At 43.5% G+C, this 19592-nt stretch overlaps 1 protein-coding gene across 1 annotated transcript; it reads right to left on the bottom strand.

The window, feature by feature from the left end:
- Positions 1-101: 101 nt before the first annotated feature.
- vps37ba (VPS37B subunit of ESCRT-I a) lies at positions 102-19244 on the bottom strand. Its single transcript, XM_061672848.1, has 4 exons — positions 19048-19244; positions 8352-8523; positions 2996-3078; positions 102-2582 (listed from the first exon to the last, which is right to left on the bottom strand). The coding sequence occupies exons 1-4, from the start codon at positions 19150-19152 to the stop codon at positions 2091-2093; spliced, it is 852 nt and encodes a 283-aa protein (XP_061528832.1). The 5' UTR covers positions 19153-19244; the 3' UTR covers positions 102-2090.
- Between the last annotated feature and the right edge of the window lie 348 nt (positions 19245-19592).

The following is a 19592-nucleotide window of genomic DNA, read 5'->3' on the forward strand; positions in this document are numbered from 1 at the left end:
TCAATGTAAAATTACTGTCAATGTAAGATTACTGTACAGTACCCACTATAGATACGTGAAATTATGTGATGTCAATTGCATGTCTTAATGAGAAAAGAAACTGATACAAAAATCTGAGATTTATTGAACTTGAAAATAGCATACAATTCCACCTAAACATTCAGAATAAGTAAACACCTCAACAGTACACTGAAAATATCACCAACCACATAAAACCATGGCTACAGGTATCAGGTCAGCCGAACAGCAGCTAAAATAAGTATTAAGAGGAGTTTTCAGACAAAGCACAAAGGCCATGCACAAAATAATTATCCAGTATTCATTAGAAATGCTTTTTCACAAGTCATTGATGATTTAGCTTTCAAATCTGTAATCCTTATACTCTTGTGGGTAAATACAACTGACAGATGACATTTCAAAGCCCTGTTATTTCACACATGGGGTAAAAAAAACAACATGCAAACATATTTGAAGTCAAGCCAGGCATATCTCAGCACAATATAGGAAGAATATGGGCGATCACAAGCACCAGTAGGTACAAAGCCTAACGATGTCACACTGGCACAGCCACAATGCTATGGCCTTCTGCTTCTTGTGAGAGCAAACACTGACAGACTTGACAGTCATAAAGCTGCTCTTTTCAGAAGAAGAACTAATAAACTTTCCCAACGTGGCCAAGTCCATGAGGAGACGAGACAAAATGGAGCAGTCAGCAGGACGTGGTCAACGCCACTACACCTGTAGGCACTCATGGCTCTTAAACAGTGCACAGCAACAGCAGTAAAGGTGAAAAATGATGTTCTGGATACACCACAAAAGATGAATTCCAACACGTGGCTAGTCTTGCAAGTCCCTCTTGAAGAAATCTGGTTTGCATGTGTAAAAAAATTTCTGATCCACATATAACATGGCAGACAATGTGACCAAAGATTTCTTTTGCAAAAAAAACAAACAAAACAACAACAACTGTCCAACACAGTAATGCATGAAGTCTGCGGCCTCACACTGAGCGTGTAAGCATATGTTTGAGATCAACCTGGTATAGGGTTAGTGTCAATTGAATTGTTGGAAGAAGCTCCAGACCAAACCAAGGGTGTTGAAGACAAGAGAGACACGGAGTGCTGCACACATGAATCCAGAGAAGACACAAAAACAAATTGTACTGTATGGCAATGTAAAAATCCTTCATCTTGGACTTGACTCAGCCACCCATCTTGTCAAGTCCCTTTTGACATCTGCCCTGATATTGGACTACACGCAAAAGTCAGCCCTCTTGAATAAGGCAGGTCTGGACCTTCTGAGACACGTTGCATTTTGAGTCATCAAACAAAGTTTTCCTTTACATGTGTTGATCAGTCTAGACTGTTTTTCATTAACATATATCTATTAAGTACTATTTAATAAAATGATGCTGAAATTAAGTGATTTTCTATGTACCATGTGAACGTGTATACATACATAATTCTTTTTTTTTTTTTTAAAAAGTCACAGCGTAGATGCTTTCCCCCTGAATATATTCTGGGAAATGATATTTTTGTCAAAACACAGTAAATATGGTCTCTGTTTGCATACACACAACCAGTAATATTAGTATGTTGCAGTTGGAAAACAATGACTAAGTAAACCTACTTTCCTCCCGAGTTCGAGCAAAGCTTCAGGAACATGCCGGGAGAGTGGAGAGATCAAAACTAATAGACTTAAAGAGCTGAGGGCACTAAATGCAGACAAAAAGTGCTAATAGATGACAAGTTCAACAGCCCACACACTACAGCTTGTGTCATTATAGGCTACACTGGGTGCTGCCTCTGTGAAGATTTGGGCCAACTGGAGGCCAGGCTGATATTGCCATATTTTGTTGTAGTTTGGAGTGTTGATGGGAGTGGTGAGTGAGAGGTGCACACATATCCCCACAATTACAGATAGACATCAGCTAAACGTTGCTATTGCAGACGTTGCTGGTCTGCCTTCTGGTCTGTCTGGGGTTGGTCATAATCAAAAGATGGCAAACGCCACGTAAAATTGTTCAAGAGTTCCAGTAGTGAAGTGTCCTTGGCATACACTGTTAACTCTTGGGTGGCAATGGCTATTTTTCACTGAATGATGAAGCCAGGCTGCGGGGCCACACGAGGGGGGGTTCTCTGTGGCAAAGCAGGTGCGTACTGCGCTAAGAAAGGATAGCCTGATGAAACATTCGGATAGGGTTGGCCCGTTCTGGGAGGAATTGGCGGATATGGTGATACAGCATAGTAGGTCGAAGGCTGGGGGGGAACAGTTGGAGCTGGATTTAGTAGTGGGGCTGTCTGGGATGGGGGAGGCGGAGGCTTCCTCCTGGGTTGAAGTAGAGGGGATGAGTCACTGCCTGCCTCAGTGAGGAGGGAGGATGAGGGCCTGGCTCCAGCTGACATATCCTGAGATCGGGAGGTCGATACGGATGCCTGTGGAAGCTGCTGACCCTTCAGCACCATCTCCTGCAGCTTCTCGATCTTCACCCTTCTCAAGTGTGCCAACTTCCTCTGGTTCTGGTAGGAATCAATGAAGGCTTCCAGGGTCATGTCACCATCCAGGAAAGAATCAGCCATATTCTATAGTAGTGAATACAAAGATACTTCTATAGTGCAAAGTGTAAAATCCAACAAAGAAATTGGTATAGCATAAGATTATGTCTGAGTAAGTATTTTTTTCCCACTATAAGGTGTATGCAGTATCAGCTGTTCCATATTATTTTCACAAAATAAAAAGCTGAATGTGTACCAGTAGTTTAAATTTTTTTTTTACTGAAAACAACTTCTGTCTAGTTTCAACCACTACTACTGCTGCTTAAAATATCAGCACAGAATTAAAGCAGTTGCAATGATAAAACAACTGACCCAAATAGTAAATGATGTCTACCACATTTTTACAGAAAAATACTTTGTAGATGAGAATATCAGGGAGAGAAATTGCTAGCAGGTCACTGTGAATAACGCAACATTTATGGAGACGGTGATGTAATTACCTCTGTTTCCTCCTCTATTTTGGCTCCCTCTGCCTGCAGTAGAGCCAACAGAATGTCCAGTGATGTGTTTCCTGACTTGTGGTCTGGGAAAAAAAGAGTTATGGCGCAATAACATTACTATTGGAAAGTTAAGTTTAAATGAGTGCTAACAGACTCAGAAGATGTTATTCTTCAGAGAATACGTTTTGTTATGAAAACACAAGCTTGTCACATAGAGCTGAGCCAAGTTATGCAAAATGTGCCACTCCTGACCCTGTGACCAGCACATCCCAACAACCACAACCGCTTTCTGTTTACCCAGAAGTTGTTCCACTGAGTCAACTGAAACGATCATGTTACCTCTTAATCAACAAGGAATGTACTTGTTTTATCTGTGCTCCTAAGCAAGCCTGAAAGTCAACACCAGTACTCTGGTCAGATCAACAACGAAGGGCAAATTCATCAGGCTTGTATGTCACTGCTTATTTGCCATCCAAAATGTTCACTTAACATGAAATGTGCCAAAGATTCCATCTAGGCTTCAGGTAAATCTGTTGTTAGATAGTGAAGAACACTAACAAACTCAATTGTATTACAGCAGTGTTCCCCCAACATACAGTGCCGTTAAAAAGTTTTGGCCCCCTTCTTAAATTCTCATTTTTGCATATTTTCCCCACTTTAATGTTTACGATAAAACATGTAAATATCAGACAAATGTAACCCAAAAGAACTTAAAATGCTGTTTTAAAATGGTAAATTATTAATTTATTAAGGAGAAAAAAATATTGATGATGATGATCTTGCGTTAAAGTGGGGAAACTATGAAAAAATATAAGAATTTGAGAAGGGGGCCAATACTTTTTCATGGCACTGTAGGCTTTACTTGGGCAAACTGCCAGCCACCAAAGATGATGAAACTAGAATAAAAAAATAAAATAAATAAAGAAATGAACAAACAAACAAAAATAACCACACATGCTCATACTGTACAGACACAGAAAAAGATCCACTCTGTCCGTCTGCCTCAGAGGTCTGCACCGTGATGAGCCAGGCTGGCTAGCTAGCTAGAGTCCCTCGTCGCCAGATTATGATGTCCAATGCAAACAAAATGGCACCGCGGCACGAGGTTGTGCCCCACGGGCGGTATGAGGATTCGCACCTAGTTTCCAGGCAGGACACGCACCTGCTTCAACATGATTGGCTCCTGCGTCACGGGAAGGGCTGGCTACGCAGATATAACGAGATGAACCATCCCAAAAAATTATCACATTTGTACAAAATAAAAACAAAGACTTTTGTTATGGTTAGGCATCGCGCTGCCAGCTCCGAGGCTCTGCACCGTGATTAGCCAGGCTAGCTTGCGTCACTAAATTACTAATCATCGCCTCCATGGTAGCTTCATCGCTGGCACAAGACGGCAGCGCGGAACGTCCCAGGATTAAAATAGACTGTCGCGCAGAGCCGCGGAAATCCCAGATCAGATCTGCCTGTGTACTTAAATCACAGTCACTGATCATCATGCTACTAAATCACGAATTACCGCCTCCATGGCTGCTTTGTTGCCAGATTATTATGTCCAATAATGCACGGACAACAACTGTGTGCTAATGACAATTGAAGTTGAAGTTGGGTTAAGGACACATAGAGCACGTAAGATGCCCGCTCCTCCACTGTGTGTGTTCACTGTGATGGGTAAAATGCAGAGAACAAATTTCGTGTGCATGCATGTTCATGACAATAAAGGTGATTCTTCTTCTTCTAACTAGAGTAACGACTGTTGGAATAGCGCTTGCGACCATGAGACTGGCAAAGCGTATGCATCTTCAAATACAATGAAAGCACAAGACAACTAGCAACAGGGAAATAGAAATGCATAATTGTCTGTAGGCAGATGACGTTGCAGAGTCTGACAACACACTGTGCTGTGGATATCTAGTTGAAGCGTAATTCTCAGTGATATTTTTAATTTTTTGTTTTGTTTTCTATGCCGTGCCTTGAAAATACACTATATTGCCAAACGTATTCACTCACCTGCCTTGACTCACATATGATTTTAAGTGATATCCCATTCCAAATCCGTATGGTTTAATATGAGGTTGGTCTATCCATTGTAGCTATAAAAGCTTCAACTCTTGTGAGAAGGCTTTCAACAAGGTTTAGGAGTGAGTTTATGGGAATTTTCTCCCTCTCTTCCAGGAGCACATTTGTGAGGTCACAGACTGATGTTGGACGAGAAGACCTTGCTCACTGTCCACTAGAAATCAACCCAAAGTTGTTCTATCAGGTTGAGGGAAGAACTCTGTGCATGCCAGTCAAGTTCATCCATACCAAATTCTCTCATGTATGTCTTTATGGACCTTGCTTTGTGCACTAGTGCACAGACATGTTGAAACGGGAAGGGATATTGCCCAAACTGTTTGACTGTCCAAAATCTCTTGGTATGCTGAGGCTTTCCTAGTTCCTTTCACTGGAGCTCAGGGGTTAATATTTTGGACATGGATGAGAGAGTTTGATGTGGATGAACTTGATTGACCTACACAATCCTGACCTCAACCCTATAGAACACCTTTGGGTTGAACTCGAGTGGTGAGCCGAGAGACATAGTCTCTCCAGCGTGTGCTGGGTCGTCCCCGCAGTCTCCTCCTGGTGGGACGTGCCCGGAACACCTCAGCTGGGAGGCATCCTAATCAGATGACCGAGCCACCTCATATGGCTCCTCTCAATGCGGAGGAGCAACGGCTCTACTCTCAACCCCTCCCGGATGACCAAGCTTCTCACCCTCTCTCTAATGGAGAGCCCGGACACCCTGTGTAGGAAACTCATTTTGGCTGCTTGTATCCGGGATCTTGTTCACACACAAGATCCCGGATACACACACAGCTCGTGACCGTAGGTGAGGGTAGGACCGTAGATTGACCGGTAAATCGAGAGCTTCGCCTTTCGGCTTAGCTCCTTCGTCACTACAACGGACCGATACAAAGTCCGCATCACTGCAGCCGCTGCACCGATCCGCCTGTCGATCTCCCGTTCCATTCTTCAAACACGTGAACAAGACCCCAAGTTATTTGAACTCCTCCACTTGGGGTAGGATCTCATCCCCAACCCGGAGAGGGCATTCTACTTTTTTCCTACTGAGGACCATGGTTTCAGATTTGGAGGTGCCGATTCTCATCCCACCCGCTTCACACTTGACTGTGAACCGCTCCAGTGAGAGTTGAAAAATCACAGCTTGATGAAGCCAACAGAACCACATCTGCAAAAAGCAGATATGCAATACTGAGGCCACCAAAGCAGACCCCCTCTATGCCTCGGCTGCGCCTAGAAATTCTGTCCATAAAAAACAGAATCGGTGACAAAGGGCAGCCTTGGCAGAGTCCAACCCTCACCGGAAATGAGTCCGACTTATTGCCGGCAATGCGGACCAAACTCTGACACTGGTCGTACAGGGACCGAACAGTCCTCATCAGGGAGTTCGGCACACCATACTCCTGAAGCACCCCCCACAGAAATCCCTGAGGGACACGGTCGCCTTTTACAAGTCCACAAAACATATGTAGACTGGTTGCGCGAACTCCCACGCACGCTCGAGGAGCCTGGCGAGGGTGTAGAGGTGGCCCACTGTTCCACGGCCAGGACGAAAACCACACTGCTCCTCCTGAATCTGAGATTCGACTTCCCGACGGACCAGCATCCCTGAATAGACCTTACCAGGAAGGCTGATGCCCCTGTAGTTGGAACACCCTCCGGTCACCACCCAAGTTTGCCAATCCAGAGGCACTGTCCGCAATGTCCACGCAATGTTGCAGAGGCGTGTCAACCAGGACAGCCCCACAACATCGAGAGCCTTTAGCAACGCTGGGCGAATCTCATCCACCCCTTTCCACAGAGGAGCTTTTTAACCACCTCAATGACCTCAACCCCAGAGATAGGAGAGCCCGCCTCAGAGACCCCAGACTCTGGGAGTTGGAAGAGGCGTGTCGCAGTTCTGTCATTTCAAAGAGAACACAGGTTCATGTCTTAAGGCCTTGTCACACTGCACTTAGCAAAGCGTATCACGCCCTCGACTTTCCCATTCAATGTGTGTGTGCTGAGGGTGCGTCAGCACGTTCTGATATGACGCAGAGCATCGCGTCAATGGAGAGGTTGTCTAACAGCATCCCATCATCGGATAGAAAAACGTTTTACTTGGGGCCTTTGATGCGCTGATGTCAAAAAAGCTCCTCCAATGGGAGAGAGGCTGGCGGAGTGATTTCTGAGTGATATTTTGGCAGAGTTGTACTGTAAACGGCAAGGGGGAAATGGAGGAAGGCATAATAATTGTGGTGTCCCACTATCGCAAACTTTAGGCCAGTAGAATAATTATATACAGAGACATCTCTGCGGGAGGCTTTCAAACTCCCTTTCAAAGCTCCCTGCTCAGCCTTAAATAGACCATCCATTTTCTTCCGCTTATCAATAGGTCGGGTCGCGGGGGCAGGAGCTTTAGCTGAAATACACCTTGAAGCAATTTTCCTGGAACTAGAAAGCTCACGAACGCAATTAAACTGAGTTTCTGCCGTGAAATTAGTATGGGATATTCCCATTCTCTTTTTTTTCCCGCTGCGTCACTTCCTCCTCCTTAAAATCTGCAAAGTTAAGGCTTTCAAACAATTAAAAATACATATCGCCAAGTTGCGGTCCACTCAGCAGGGAAATCCTCCAGACTTTTTTTCAAGGCTGTTTTATAACCATTTCCAAATATGGGATGGCCGTACCCCAGTTGCCTTCGTCGTCGCACTTTGAGAGGGGGGCGTTTCACACAGACCAAGTGCAGTGTGAAAAGGCCTTTAGAGTACGACGATTATTGGTTTCGATACTGTATTGTTACAACCTTATGAGTGTAATTTTGTTTCTTTGGTTGACTAGAGACTGTATCATGGAATCAGGAAAATAAATGTATTCAATATTAAATTGAGCATTATAGCAGGCTATTAACAGATTATACTATTGCAGAATTAATCTATGAAAATATAACGTGAAACTGCATTTAGTCCACACTAAAGAAGAAATCATTGGTCCTCTCAAAACAGAAAGGTGAACATTTCAGGATATTTGCATCAACATTACAAGAAACAATCCCTACATTTCTAGAAAAAAATCTGATTTGGTATGTATGATTAAAAGGAACATGTCCTGACCTCAAGACACATTTTCAAATCAAGTAGGTCTCTTCCTTTCATAATACAGTACTACCCTTCTGCCCCAAAAATAAAAAATTAAACAAGATAAAAAAGTTTGTATGATCAGACATGCTCTCATCTTTTGTTACCATCCAAATGTCAAGCCTGTTATCAAAGTTAGACTGCGTTACAACAAGCATAATAAACTGCCTTGATACCTAGAGTGGTCTTGCGCAGCTGATAGGCGTCAAAGCTTTCTTGAAGACAGCCATATGTCTTAGTGAGTTTCTCTTTCTTGAGCTCCAGTCCAGGCTGGAGGGCAAGGTTTTCCTCTGCCAGGGTTCTGTTGTTTACCAGTGTTGTCGCTTTGCTTAGCTGGACTTCTTGCATCTGAAACAAAACAATATCAGCAATGTATTTTGGCATAATAAAGGGATAAAATTTACCTCCAAGATCAGAAAATTAAAAAAAAAAGTTCAATAGAAACATTAAACATGATGTCTAGACAAAGGTTAGTTACTCTAAGACAAAGGTTCAAGTTACTCTACTTTTGTCCATAACATTATTTTGTCACTGATATGAGAAATAAATAGTCGATGTTAACAGTCTATACAAATTGCACAATGTCACACAATCTTTTTCATGTCCACAACAATCACTTCTCTATTAAGCAACGCTGTATTACATCATCAGAAAAATAATTTCATTACATCACTATATGCGGCTGGTTAGCACATCTGCCTCTCAGTTCTGAGGACCAGGGTTCAAATCAGGCCTCGCCTGTGTGGAGTGTGGTTTGCATGTTCTCCCCGTGCCTGCATGGGTTTTGTCCGGGTATTCCGGTTTCCTCCCAAATCCGAAAAGCATACACAGTAGGATAATTGAAGCATTTGCATTTAACCTCGTGTCTCATTCTTTCTGGTCGCCAGTTCATTGTACCTTGTTGTCACGTTCCAGCATTCCTTGTTTCCACGTCACCGACTCATAGTAAGCCGAGACGTTTTTGGGATACTGTTGTTTTTTCTGATTGTGAGTTGTAAGGTTTTATATAGACAGGTGTTTGGCTTTCCTAATCAAGTCCAATCAGTATGATCAAACACAGCTGGACTCCAATGAAGGTGTAGAACCATTTTAAGGATGATCAGACGAAATGGACAGCACCCGAGTTAAAACATGCATTAATTGGAGATTCTAAATTGTCCGTAGTTATGAATGTGAGTGTGAATGGCTGTTTGTTTATATGTGCCCTGTGATTGGCTGGCAAGCAGTTCAAGGTGCACCCCTCCTCCTGCCCGCAGTTAGCTGGGATAGGCTCCAGCATACCCGCGACCCTAGTGAGGATAAGCGGTGTAGAAAACAGATGGATGGACATCACTATATAATGGACCATCTTGTGACAGTTGTTGGAACATGAAATAGCAGCAAACCTTAATGCAGTTATCAGGCATGGTTACATCAGAATCAGAATCATCTTTATTTGCCAAGTATGTCCAAAACACACAAGGAATTTGTCTCCGGTAGTTGGAGCCGCTCTAGTACAACAAACAGTCAATTTACAGAACACTTTGGGGACATAAAGACATTGACAAAAAACATTGCAATCTGCAATTAGATACACATCAAAATACTGAGGTAAACCTACATCTAAGTAATCATCAAATTTGAGCATGACACAGCAGGTCCAACTTTCTCATTAGCTAGCAAAAATGTTCCTACCCACACCTATGGTCACAAGCTGTGGGTCGTGACCAAAAGAACAAGATCCAGGATAAAAGCGGCCGAAATGAGTTTCCTCCGCAGGGTGTCCAGGCTCTCCCTTTTGATAAGGTGAGAAGCTCGGTCATCCGGGAGGGGCTCAGAGTAGAGCCGCTGCTACTCCACATTGAGAGGAGCCAGGTGAGGTGGCTCGGGCATGCGTTTATGATGCCTCCTAGACGCCTCCCCGGTGAGGTGTTCCGGGCACGTCCCACCGGGAGGAGACCCCGGGGACGACCCTGGATACTACGTCTCTCGGCTTGCCTGGGAACGCCTCGGGATCCCCTCAGAAGAGCTAGAGGAAGTGGCTGGGGAGAAGTCTGGGCTTCCCTGCTGAGGCTGCTGCCCCCACGACCAGACCTCGGATAAGCGGAAGACAATGGATGGATGACTAAATTTGCACATCCAACCAACAGGCTAAATGTGCAAATGTCGGAAGCAATATACGTGAAGACTTCTGGGAAGTTGAACACATACCTTAATGTTACAAACAATGGAATATGTTTTAAGACTGACTCATGCATACCTTGTTTTGGTATTACACTGAACAGACATGTTGTACTGGATAAGTAGCTAAATACATTAAATACCATTGTCTTATGCTGAAGTCTTTACAAGCCAGTTTGTTTTTTCTTCCCAGCAAGCTAAAGATGAAAATCTCCAAATAGTATCCATACCTGCAGGTCTTGTTTGAGGGGGTGAAAAAACAACCATTTGCCAAGGGAAAGTCCCCTCTTGCTACACTCTCCATCCATTCATTTCAATTGGACTTGTCCTCAAACTTTTGGCAATTCTCTAACCTAAGAACTCTGAGGCTGATATGCTAACCATCTTGCTGTTGCTACACACGAAAGGGGAAAATAATCACAGTGACATGAACGCAAGTTAAAAACAATGGTACACAACAACACTTTCCAAGTTAAACCATTGCTGCAGTTTTAAAATGTTGGCCTTTTAGAATTAGAATTTTTGTCATTGCACAGTGTACAATGATTTATTTGATTTGTCTTTTCCCTGAGTGGAATGATTATACTATCACAACTAACTGTGACTGGTAGTTTGTAGCAAAAAAAGGATTGGCTTGACCAACACTAACAATAGAAAATAACTGAAGAAGTGACATTGAACAGTATGTTTGCAAATCATGCAAGGCTTTAGAAGGCTTTAGTTTTGTGAGCATCTTATGGTTTAAATCTAAGTGTGTTTTGATTTACTAGTGTCAATGGCAAAGAAAAGAAATAATGATTTTTTTTTTTCCCCGCAAGATGGCGCCTACCAGTATGGTCACCTCGGTAACGTGCTCTATAGTATTGTTTTTGTTTTTCTGTTTTTCGTCCGTCTTTAGAGACCTTACATGACTCACTTACTCAAGGGGAGACCTGCTAACCATCAAGGAGGCTACTCCGGACTTTCTGTCACTTACTTTCTCAAATCCGCTCAGTTTTTGCGGGCATGGAGACGGAAACGGCGCCACAGAGGGAAGCGTGACGGCATTCAGGTGAAACTCCGCAAGAGAGGACACAGATTGGCGTTCCCGTCGATCCACCTCACGAATGTACGCTCCCTACCCAACAAAATGGACGAGCTTCATCTTCTGTTAAAGACTAGTAAAGACTTCGGCCGTACCGCCGCCATGTGCTTCACGAAGACCTGGCTTTGCGACGCTGTACCCGATGGCGCCGTCATGCTTCCGGCTTCCATATTCATCGAGCGGACCGTGACATGGAATCATCGGGGAAAACAAAGGGCGGCGGGATATGCTTCTATATCAACGAAAAATGGTGTACGGACGTCACGGAGATCAGCACACACTGCAGCCCGCATTTGGAGTCGCTGTTTTTGAACTGTAAGACATTCTACTCGCCACGTGAGTTCGCATGATTCATCCTGGCTGGGGTCTACATTCCGTCTCAAGCTAACACGAACGCCGCACTGCTAACGCTCACCGAACAAGTCAACGAAATTGAAAAAAAATACCCGGACTCACCCCTCATTATTCTCGGGGACTTTAACAAAGCTAAACTCAACCACGAACTCCCTAAATACAAGCAGCACATCGACTGTCCTACCAGGGAAAATAACATTTTAGACCACTGCTACACTACGGTAAAAAACGCTTACCGTGCTATACCTCGTGCAGCCCTGGGCTCGTCTGATCACTGCTTAATTCACTTAATATCGACGTACAGGCAAGAACTTAAATGCGCGAAAGCCTACAGTGAAAACAGTGAAAAAGTGGACCAATGAAGCAAAGATGGAACTTCAAAGCCGTTTAGACTGCACAGACTGGAGTGCCTTTGAAAATTCAGCTGGCAGCCTGGATGAATATACGGACACTGTTACATCCTATATCAGTTTCTGTGAAGATGTGTGTGTACCAACAAAATCATTTTGCACATTCAACAACAACAAGCCGTGGTTCACTGCTAAACTTAAGCAGCTTCACCAAGCTAAGGAGGATGCATATCAGAGCGGGGACAGGGCCCTGTATAATCGAGCTAGAAACCAGCTGACTTAAGAAATTAACATTGCAAAGCGGAACTAGGCAAGCAAAGTTGGAAAAACAGTTTCGCGTTAACGACTCTAAATCAGTCTGGCATGCATTCAAATCGCTGACTAATTACAAGCGACGATCCCCCCAAACTGAGAACAATAGCACACTAGCCAATGACTTAAATACCTTCTACTGCAGATTTGAAAAGGACAGTTTCACACCCCACACCCATCCGGCCGCACCTCCGACCAAAATCACACCTCTGACTTCTGCGTTAACCATACATGAACAGGATGTGAGACGCATTTTCAAACAACAAAAGATTAACAAAGCGGCAGGCCCAGACCATGTGTCTCCATCCTGCCTCAAAGTCTGAGCGGACCAGCTCGCTCCAGTCTTCACACAGATATTCAGTAGATCTCTGGAACTGTGCGAAGTACCATCCTGTTTCAAACGCTCCACCATCATTCCAATCCCCAAGAAACCTGCAATATCGGGTCTAAATTACTACAGGCCTGTCGCTTTGACATCTGTGGTCATTAAGTCCTTTGAATGTCTCATGCTGGACCACCTCAAGAGTGACACAGGTCCCCTGCTGGACCCCCTGCAGTTTGCCTTCCAAGCGAACAGGTCAACAGATGATGCAGTCAACAAGGGACTGCACTTCATCCTAGAACACCTCGACAGTGCAGGGACCTATGCGACGATCCTGTTCGTGGACTTCAGCTCAGCGTTCAACACCATCATCCCTGAACTCCTTTCATCCAAGCTTCTCCAGCTCAGCGTCTCACCTGCCATCTGCCAGTGGATTTACAGCTTTCTGACGGGCAGGACAGCAGGTCAGGCTGGGGGAGGCCACCTCATCCACACGCAGCATCAGCACTGGGGCGCCCCAAGGTTGTGTCCTCTCTCCGCTGCTCTTCTCTCTCAACACGAACGACTGCACCTCAGCGCACCAGACTGTCAAACTCCTGAAGTTTGCAGATGACACCACTGTCATCGGCCTCATCAAGGACGGTGACGAGTCTGCATATCGACAGGAAGCGGAGCGGCTGGAGCTGTGGTGCGGCCGACACGACCTGGAGCTGAACACGCTCAAAACTGTAGAGATGATCGTGGACTTCAGGAGGCATCCTTCGCCACAGCTGCCCCTCACGTTGTCCAGCTGCCTTGTGTCAACTGTCGAGACCTTCAAGTTCCTGGGAATTACAGTCTCTCAGGACCTGAAGTGGGCGACCAACATCAACTCCGTCCTCAAAAAGGCCCGGCAGAGGATGTACTTCCTGCGGCTTCTGAGAAAGCACGGCCTGCCACCGCAGCTGCTGAGACAGTTCTACACAGCGGTCATCAAATCAGTCCTGTGTTCTTCCATAACAGTCTGGTTTGGTGCTGCTACAAAAAAGGACAAACTCCGATTGCAACGGACAATCAAAACTGCTGAAAGGATTGTCGGTACCCCCCTACCCACCATTGAGGACTTGCACGCTGCCAGAACTAAGACAAGAGCGTGCAAAATCCTCTCGGACCCTCCACACCCCGGTCACCAGCTCTTCCAGCTCCTTCCCTCAGGTAGGTGCTACCGATCAATGCAAACTAGAACTAGCAGACATTCCAACAGCTTCTTCTCTCTTGCGATCAACTTCTTAAACACCTAACCTACAATTCCATTACAACATGCTGGCAATTTTTTGACTTGAGTTCACTGTCACATTTCTGTGGGGCCAATTATACATTAGTCGTGCACTCACTGTAGTTGTCTCGCCATGCTGCACTATTTGCATATACTGGCCACTCATGCCAGAGTAGCATCTGCTCCATTTGCACACTGATTGAGGAGTTTCTGCAACATTTGCACAACCAACATTGTCCCAGATTATCGCACTACTCGTCACTTTAAACCGCATACACTCATTGAAGTCTCGGCGCCCTTTGCACAATGTTCATTGCAATATTAGTCATTTGAACTGCTCTAAGTGCTAGAGGACTGCATCTTTTTGCACAATTGTCAAAAAAAAAAAATAATAATAATGTACAGGCATTACCAGATAACTAGCAACCCTTTACTTCTCAGTGACTGTTTTTTTGTCAATGTCTTTATGTCTCCAAAGTGTTCTCTGTCAATTGACTGTCTGTTGTCGTACTAGAGCGGCTCCAACTACCGGAGACAAATTCCTTGTGTGTTTTTGGACATACTTGGCAAATAAAGATGATTCTGATTCTGATGAGTATAAAGCCGGCAACTGAATGTGTTGCAAGCTAGCGGTATATACAAAAGGGGTACACCTATCTGTCCTGCTGATCACTACAATACTGTATATTCATAAGAAGAGTGGAATGTACACTGCTTGTAATCTTTACACATACTGACTTGCATCCTTCAGCCCCACTTTCTACATGTTCACAGCACATCAAAGATATAGGTGAATAGTTGGATCTTTTATATTATCACACTTGTATGACAGTTACACTTAATAAAGGTTCAAAGATGGTGAGACAGGTTAACCCTGAAACAAACAAATTCCATTGATATCATGTATTATGGGAAACATCTTTTTGAAACATGCACATTACACAGATAGACCAGAAGGACAGATTGTACAGTAGTCAACCTTAGAGGTACCGCCGCAATTCTAAATGTGTCAACTTTGGTGACTGCCAAATGTAGCAGTCTACCTTAACTCATTCCCTGCAAATGCCGTCCAAAGACATCATTCAAAATCAAGCGATTCTCTGCCAATGCCGTCAAAAGACATCAATGGCGTTTTTTAACGGGGATGGGTGGGGGAGGGTCTTGTGCAGTTTATATTTGACCGTCAAGCCTCTGGATAACTGCAATGAGGAATGGCACCCTGTACAGGGAAACAATGCCTTGAAGTCAACGTCCCTCCGTCAGATTGAAGAAGAGGAAGAACAAGGATGGGGCGGAGTGCAGGAGACAATGAGAAGATCCAAGCATAATGACAGAAGAGAGAGAAGACAAAATGGGGGGAGGGGGGGGGGGGTGGAAGCTTTCGGTACTAGAAATTTATTGCACAAAGGCAAGAAAAATATTCCTGCGACCGACAGGAATGACACCTTAGATCACTGGTGTCAAACTGGTGGCCCGTGAGCCAAATCTGGCCCGCCAGATCATTTTATGTGGCCCGCGAAAGCAAATAAAAATTGCTCCTTGTGTTCTGGTGTTGCTCCTTGTGTTCTGGTGTAATACCATTGAGATTCTTTCGGTACTAGAAATTTATTGCACAAAGGCAAGAAAAATATTCCTGCGACCGACAGGAATGACACCTTAGATCACTGGTGTCAAACTGGTGGCCCGTGAGCCAAATCTGGCCCGCCAGATCATTTTATGTGGCCCGCGAAAGCAAATAAAAATTGCTCCTTGTGTTCTGGTGTAATACCATTGAGATATTTGCAAGCATTTTTTTGTTACGAATCCCCCTTTGAAAATAAATGTAATATTTGAAAAACATGTTTTTATAGGCTTCTGATTTCAAAACTGGTTATTCATCAATGTGTTGTGTATACTGTATGTAATTAGAATATATGTTGTAATCTTTCATTTATATGGGTTCACAGTGGTAGCAGCCCTCCGAGGGGAGTCGTAACTCCGATGTCGCTGGCCCGTGACATATTTGAGTTTGACACCACTGCCTTAGATCATGCGGGGGAATAAAGGACGACGCTCCGAGCCGATCCCTTTGTTGCAAAGCCATCGCCAAAAATGCCCGGCCATATGGCGAGATAATCTCGGCCGCTTCCCAGTTGATCGTCTCCTGACCAGGATTTGAGTAAATGGGATCCGGAATCATGATGAGTGAACTCCCTCTGGATCGTCTGGAAGCAACAGCGCTTCATCCCGAGCTTCGTCCGGATGATAATGGAGACGATGGTAACCCATTTCCAGTTCGCGTTAGCTAAATTTAGTGAGCAAACACGCTCCTTCAATCCTTGTCACGTAAACATAATTTAGTCCCACTAGTTCACATTACAATGTAACATCTGTTGCCAGTACTGATTTGAATTTTCCATTTCCTAGCTCGTCCGTCTTGCGGTAATGGAACACCCGCGAGTCGAACGTCTTTTATGATTGCAACAAAGAACAGTAATGTGTTTTTTTTTTTACCCTTGCAAAACATATCAATAAAAAGTATTCTCTTCTAATCGTATGCATTGTTTAAAACTTACAGGTTATGCATCCAGCAGACGTTCGACTCACATTCCAGTACTTAGTGCGAAGAAAAAAGGTAATTGAAAGCTTTTTTTCCCCTCCACGTCCCACTACAGCAATTTTAACAATTTATTTTTATAATAGTAATATTTCTAAACTGCACAGGTTGTGCTTCGAGCAGAGGTAGGGACTGGTTTCAAAGACATTGACAACCACACAACATCCCATTCACCACCAACAACAAATAAAATCCAGATGTGGATAAGTCCTTGCTAGATTTATGTGCAAGGTAATAAAAACCTAGACTATTGAGCAAACGGTACAGGAGAATTAGGCGGAAAAATGTGCAAGTGTGGGAGTCCCATTTGTTCATCCATTTTTGTCTAATGTAAATTATGTACATAGTTATACTTGTAAATAAATTATTTTTCTGTCAAAAGTACTTTCTCAGTGTTGTTTTATGTTCAGGTGTTTGAGATTTTCACAAAAGAAAAACAAATATTGGTGTCAAAGTCATTGATGGCGGCACGGTGGCCGACTAGTTAGAGCGTCAGCCTCACAGTTCTGAGGACCCGGGTTCAATCCCCGGCCCCGCCTGTGTGGAGTTTGCATGTTCTCCCCGTGCCTGCGTGGGTTTTCTCCGGGCACTCCGGTTTCCTCCCACATCCCAAAAAACATGCATTAATTGGAGACTCTAAATTGCCCATAGGCATGACTGTGAGTGCGAAAGGTTGTTTGTTTCTATGTGCCCTGCGATTGGCTGGCAACCAGTTCAGGGTGTACCCTGCCTCCTGCCCGATGACAGCTGGGATAGGCTCCAGCACGCCCGCGACCCTAGTGAGGAGAAGCGGCTCAGAAAATGGATGGGTGTGTGTGTGTGTGTGTGTGTGTGTGTATATATATATATATATATATATATATATATATATATATAATAAGAGTGCGAGAGAGGTATACTCAGACTTTAGAAATTTTATCATCTACAGCACTAATATTTTCATAACTTTTCTAAAAGCTCTTTGACAACAGGTGCAATTTAATAACAATACGACATGCTTCTGTTTTTGTTAGTAGGTACAATATTAGGTATTTATCATTAAGCAAAGAGTGCCTCATGTGTGAGGACATGTTGGGTTATACGCAAAATACAACATGCAGTTTTGGTGAAGCAAGAATTGAGAATGCAGGTAAGGTATTGTCTTCATATTGCACATTATTGAGGTGCACTTCTGTGCACACCTAAATTTCAGACTATGACCTATGACACCCACTCTCTTTGTTTCCATTCAGTGCCTTTTAGGGAGAACTACCATCAGAGAAACCTATGCAAGTTTTTACTTGGTTGAACCGCTTCTCATGACTAAAGTCAACAACTGTATTGTTGTTCAAGTAAATACACCCCTCCCACTCTGTATCTTATGGAAAGAGGAAACCATGGAGACTGACTGACAGGGTGTGGCTAAGAAACAGAAAGAGTGACTCACAACCCAGTAATAATCTACCTTTGTCAGGTGAAGTGAATGATCCCACTTGAACCCTCTACCTTATGATTGACAGTAGGGAAAGGAAAAGTCATTCGTGTACTGTACAAGAAAATCACACATCTTAAATGATCTGAGTGGAATCGAAAATAATACGCTCAAGTAACTTGAAAAATTCCTTTGTCTAGACATCACGTTTAATGTTTCTATTGAACTTCCCTCACGGGATGAATAAAGTATCTAATAGAGGGTTTAGTCCTCACATGGACACGTGTGGCGTATATCACAATGTAATAAATGAGTGCAATAACAGGAAAATTATCCTGAGCTACTGACTCAGCAAATTACATTGGCGCCGTAAACCCAATATCAAAAGTCTCGATTTTGGAGTCGAGTTAAGTACTGAAGCACAAAATCCCGAGTGTAAATCACACTAGTTAGTGTGACAGCATTTCGCTAGCTTCTGTTTTACGGAAACACTGTTCTCGCGATATACGAAAAGCAGGTTAATGTCTGTCCGATTAGATAATCGAGATAGCATGTTTACGAGTTAGCCAATAATTAGCAGGTTTTGCCAGTGCTGTCTGGCAGGACGACACGTAACCGTAAGTGTCGTGTCGTAGCTAGGAAACTTCTTGGCATGTTTTCCCGTGACTCACCAAGACAGTGCTTCCTTTAAAGGGTCTCACCCATATTCCATCAAAATGTTGGAAAATCTGCATTCAGATATTCGAAAAACATCTCGTCTGGACCGCTGTCGTAAACTGAATACACTAACGATTACTTGAGGCAATGTTTGCTCGCCAGTGTTAAAAATATTTACGTTTGTCAACAAGTGAAACCACTTTAAATATATTAATTTATCTCTGTATATTGTTATTATAATTCAATGACAAATATTCATACAATGTCGAGAGGGGCGTTTGGTGGGAAAACAAAACAAAGGGTTCAGGAAACAGTAACCGACAAGAGAGCCAGTAGCTAGCAACGACGACATTAGCAAAAGCGTAACATACCTCGTCCATCGCTTGAATCATTTTGGTAAGTTTTTCGTCGTCCTCGAGAATTTCGTTGAGCTGTGTCAACGAGTACTCGCTAAACTTGTTGGAAAAGTTAGACATTTTCGCTGTCGTCGTGTATTTATCCTAGGCCACGGTCCCTCTTCTCCCCTCTGTTTGTGACAGCTGACTGAGCTTCTCCTACAGGAAGTACATAGCATACAGGCCCAATGTTGCATTCAAGGCCAGTCGGAAATATATCGAAACACCTTAGGTTAATGTCGTTATAATACGCATTTGCGAGAGAAATAATGCAAAGAAATAGATCAAATAAAAATGAAAAATAAATAAGTATTTAGTAAATACTACAAACCGGCAATAGATAAAGTAAAAATAAGTTAACTATTTAAGCGCATTACCAGATTGTTGACAAAAAGCTAAATTACAGTATTTACAGTACGAGAATAACAAATGAATCGTCACCGAGGATTCAAAGTATACAGTAACTGCCTTTTCTTAAATATATAAAACCTACATTTCTAATTAAATACGTACTTGATACT

Source organism: Phycodurus eques, chromosome 3 (genome assembly GCF_024500275.1).
Source record: "Phycodurus eques isolate BA_2022a chromosome 3, UOR_Pequ_1.1, whole genome shotgun sequence".
Lineage (NCBI taxonomy): Eukaryota > Metazoa > Chordata > Actinopteri > Syngnathiformes > Syngnathidae > Phycodurus > Phycodurus eques.

What these genes read in the sequence shown, in the direction of transcription:
- vps37ba (XM_061672848.1), bottom strand. Translation starts at nt 19,152, where the DNA reads ATGTCTAACTTTTCCAACAAGTTTAGCGAGTACTCGTTGACACAGCTC. An exon ending in TGATTCAAGCGATGGACGAG is followed by an intron (nt 8,524 to 19,047) that starts GTATGTTACGCT and finishes GTTTTGTTTCAG; the next exon opens with ATGCAAGAAGTCCAGCTAAG. An exon ending in AAATAGAGGAGGAAACAGAG is followed by an intron (nt 2,583 to 2,995) that starts GTAATTACATCA and finishes TCACTACTATAG; the next exon opens with AATATGGCTGATTCTTTCCT.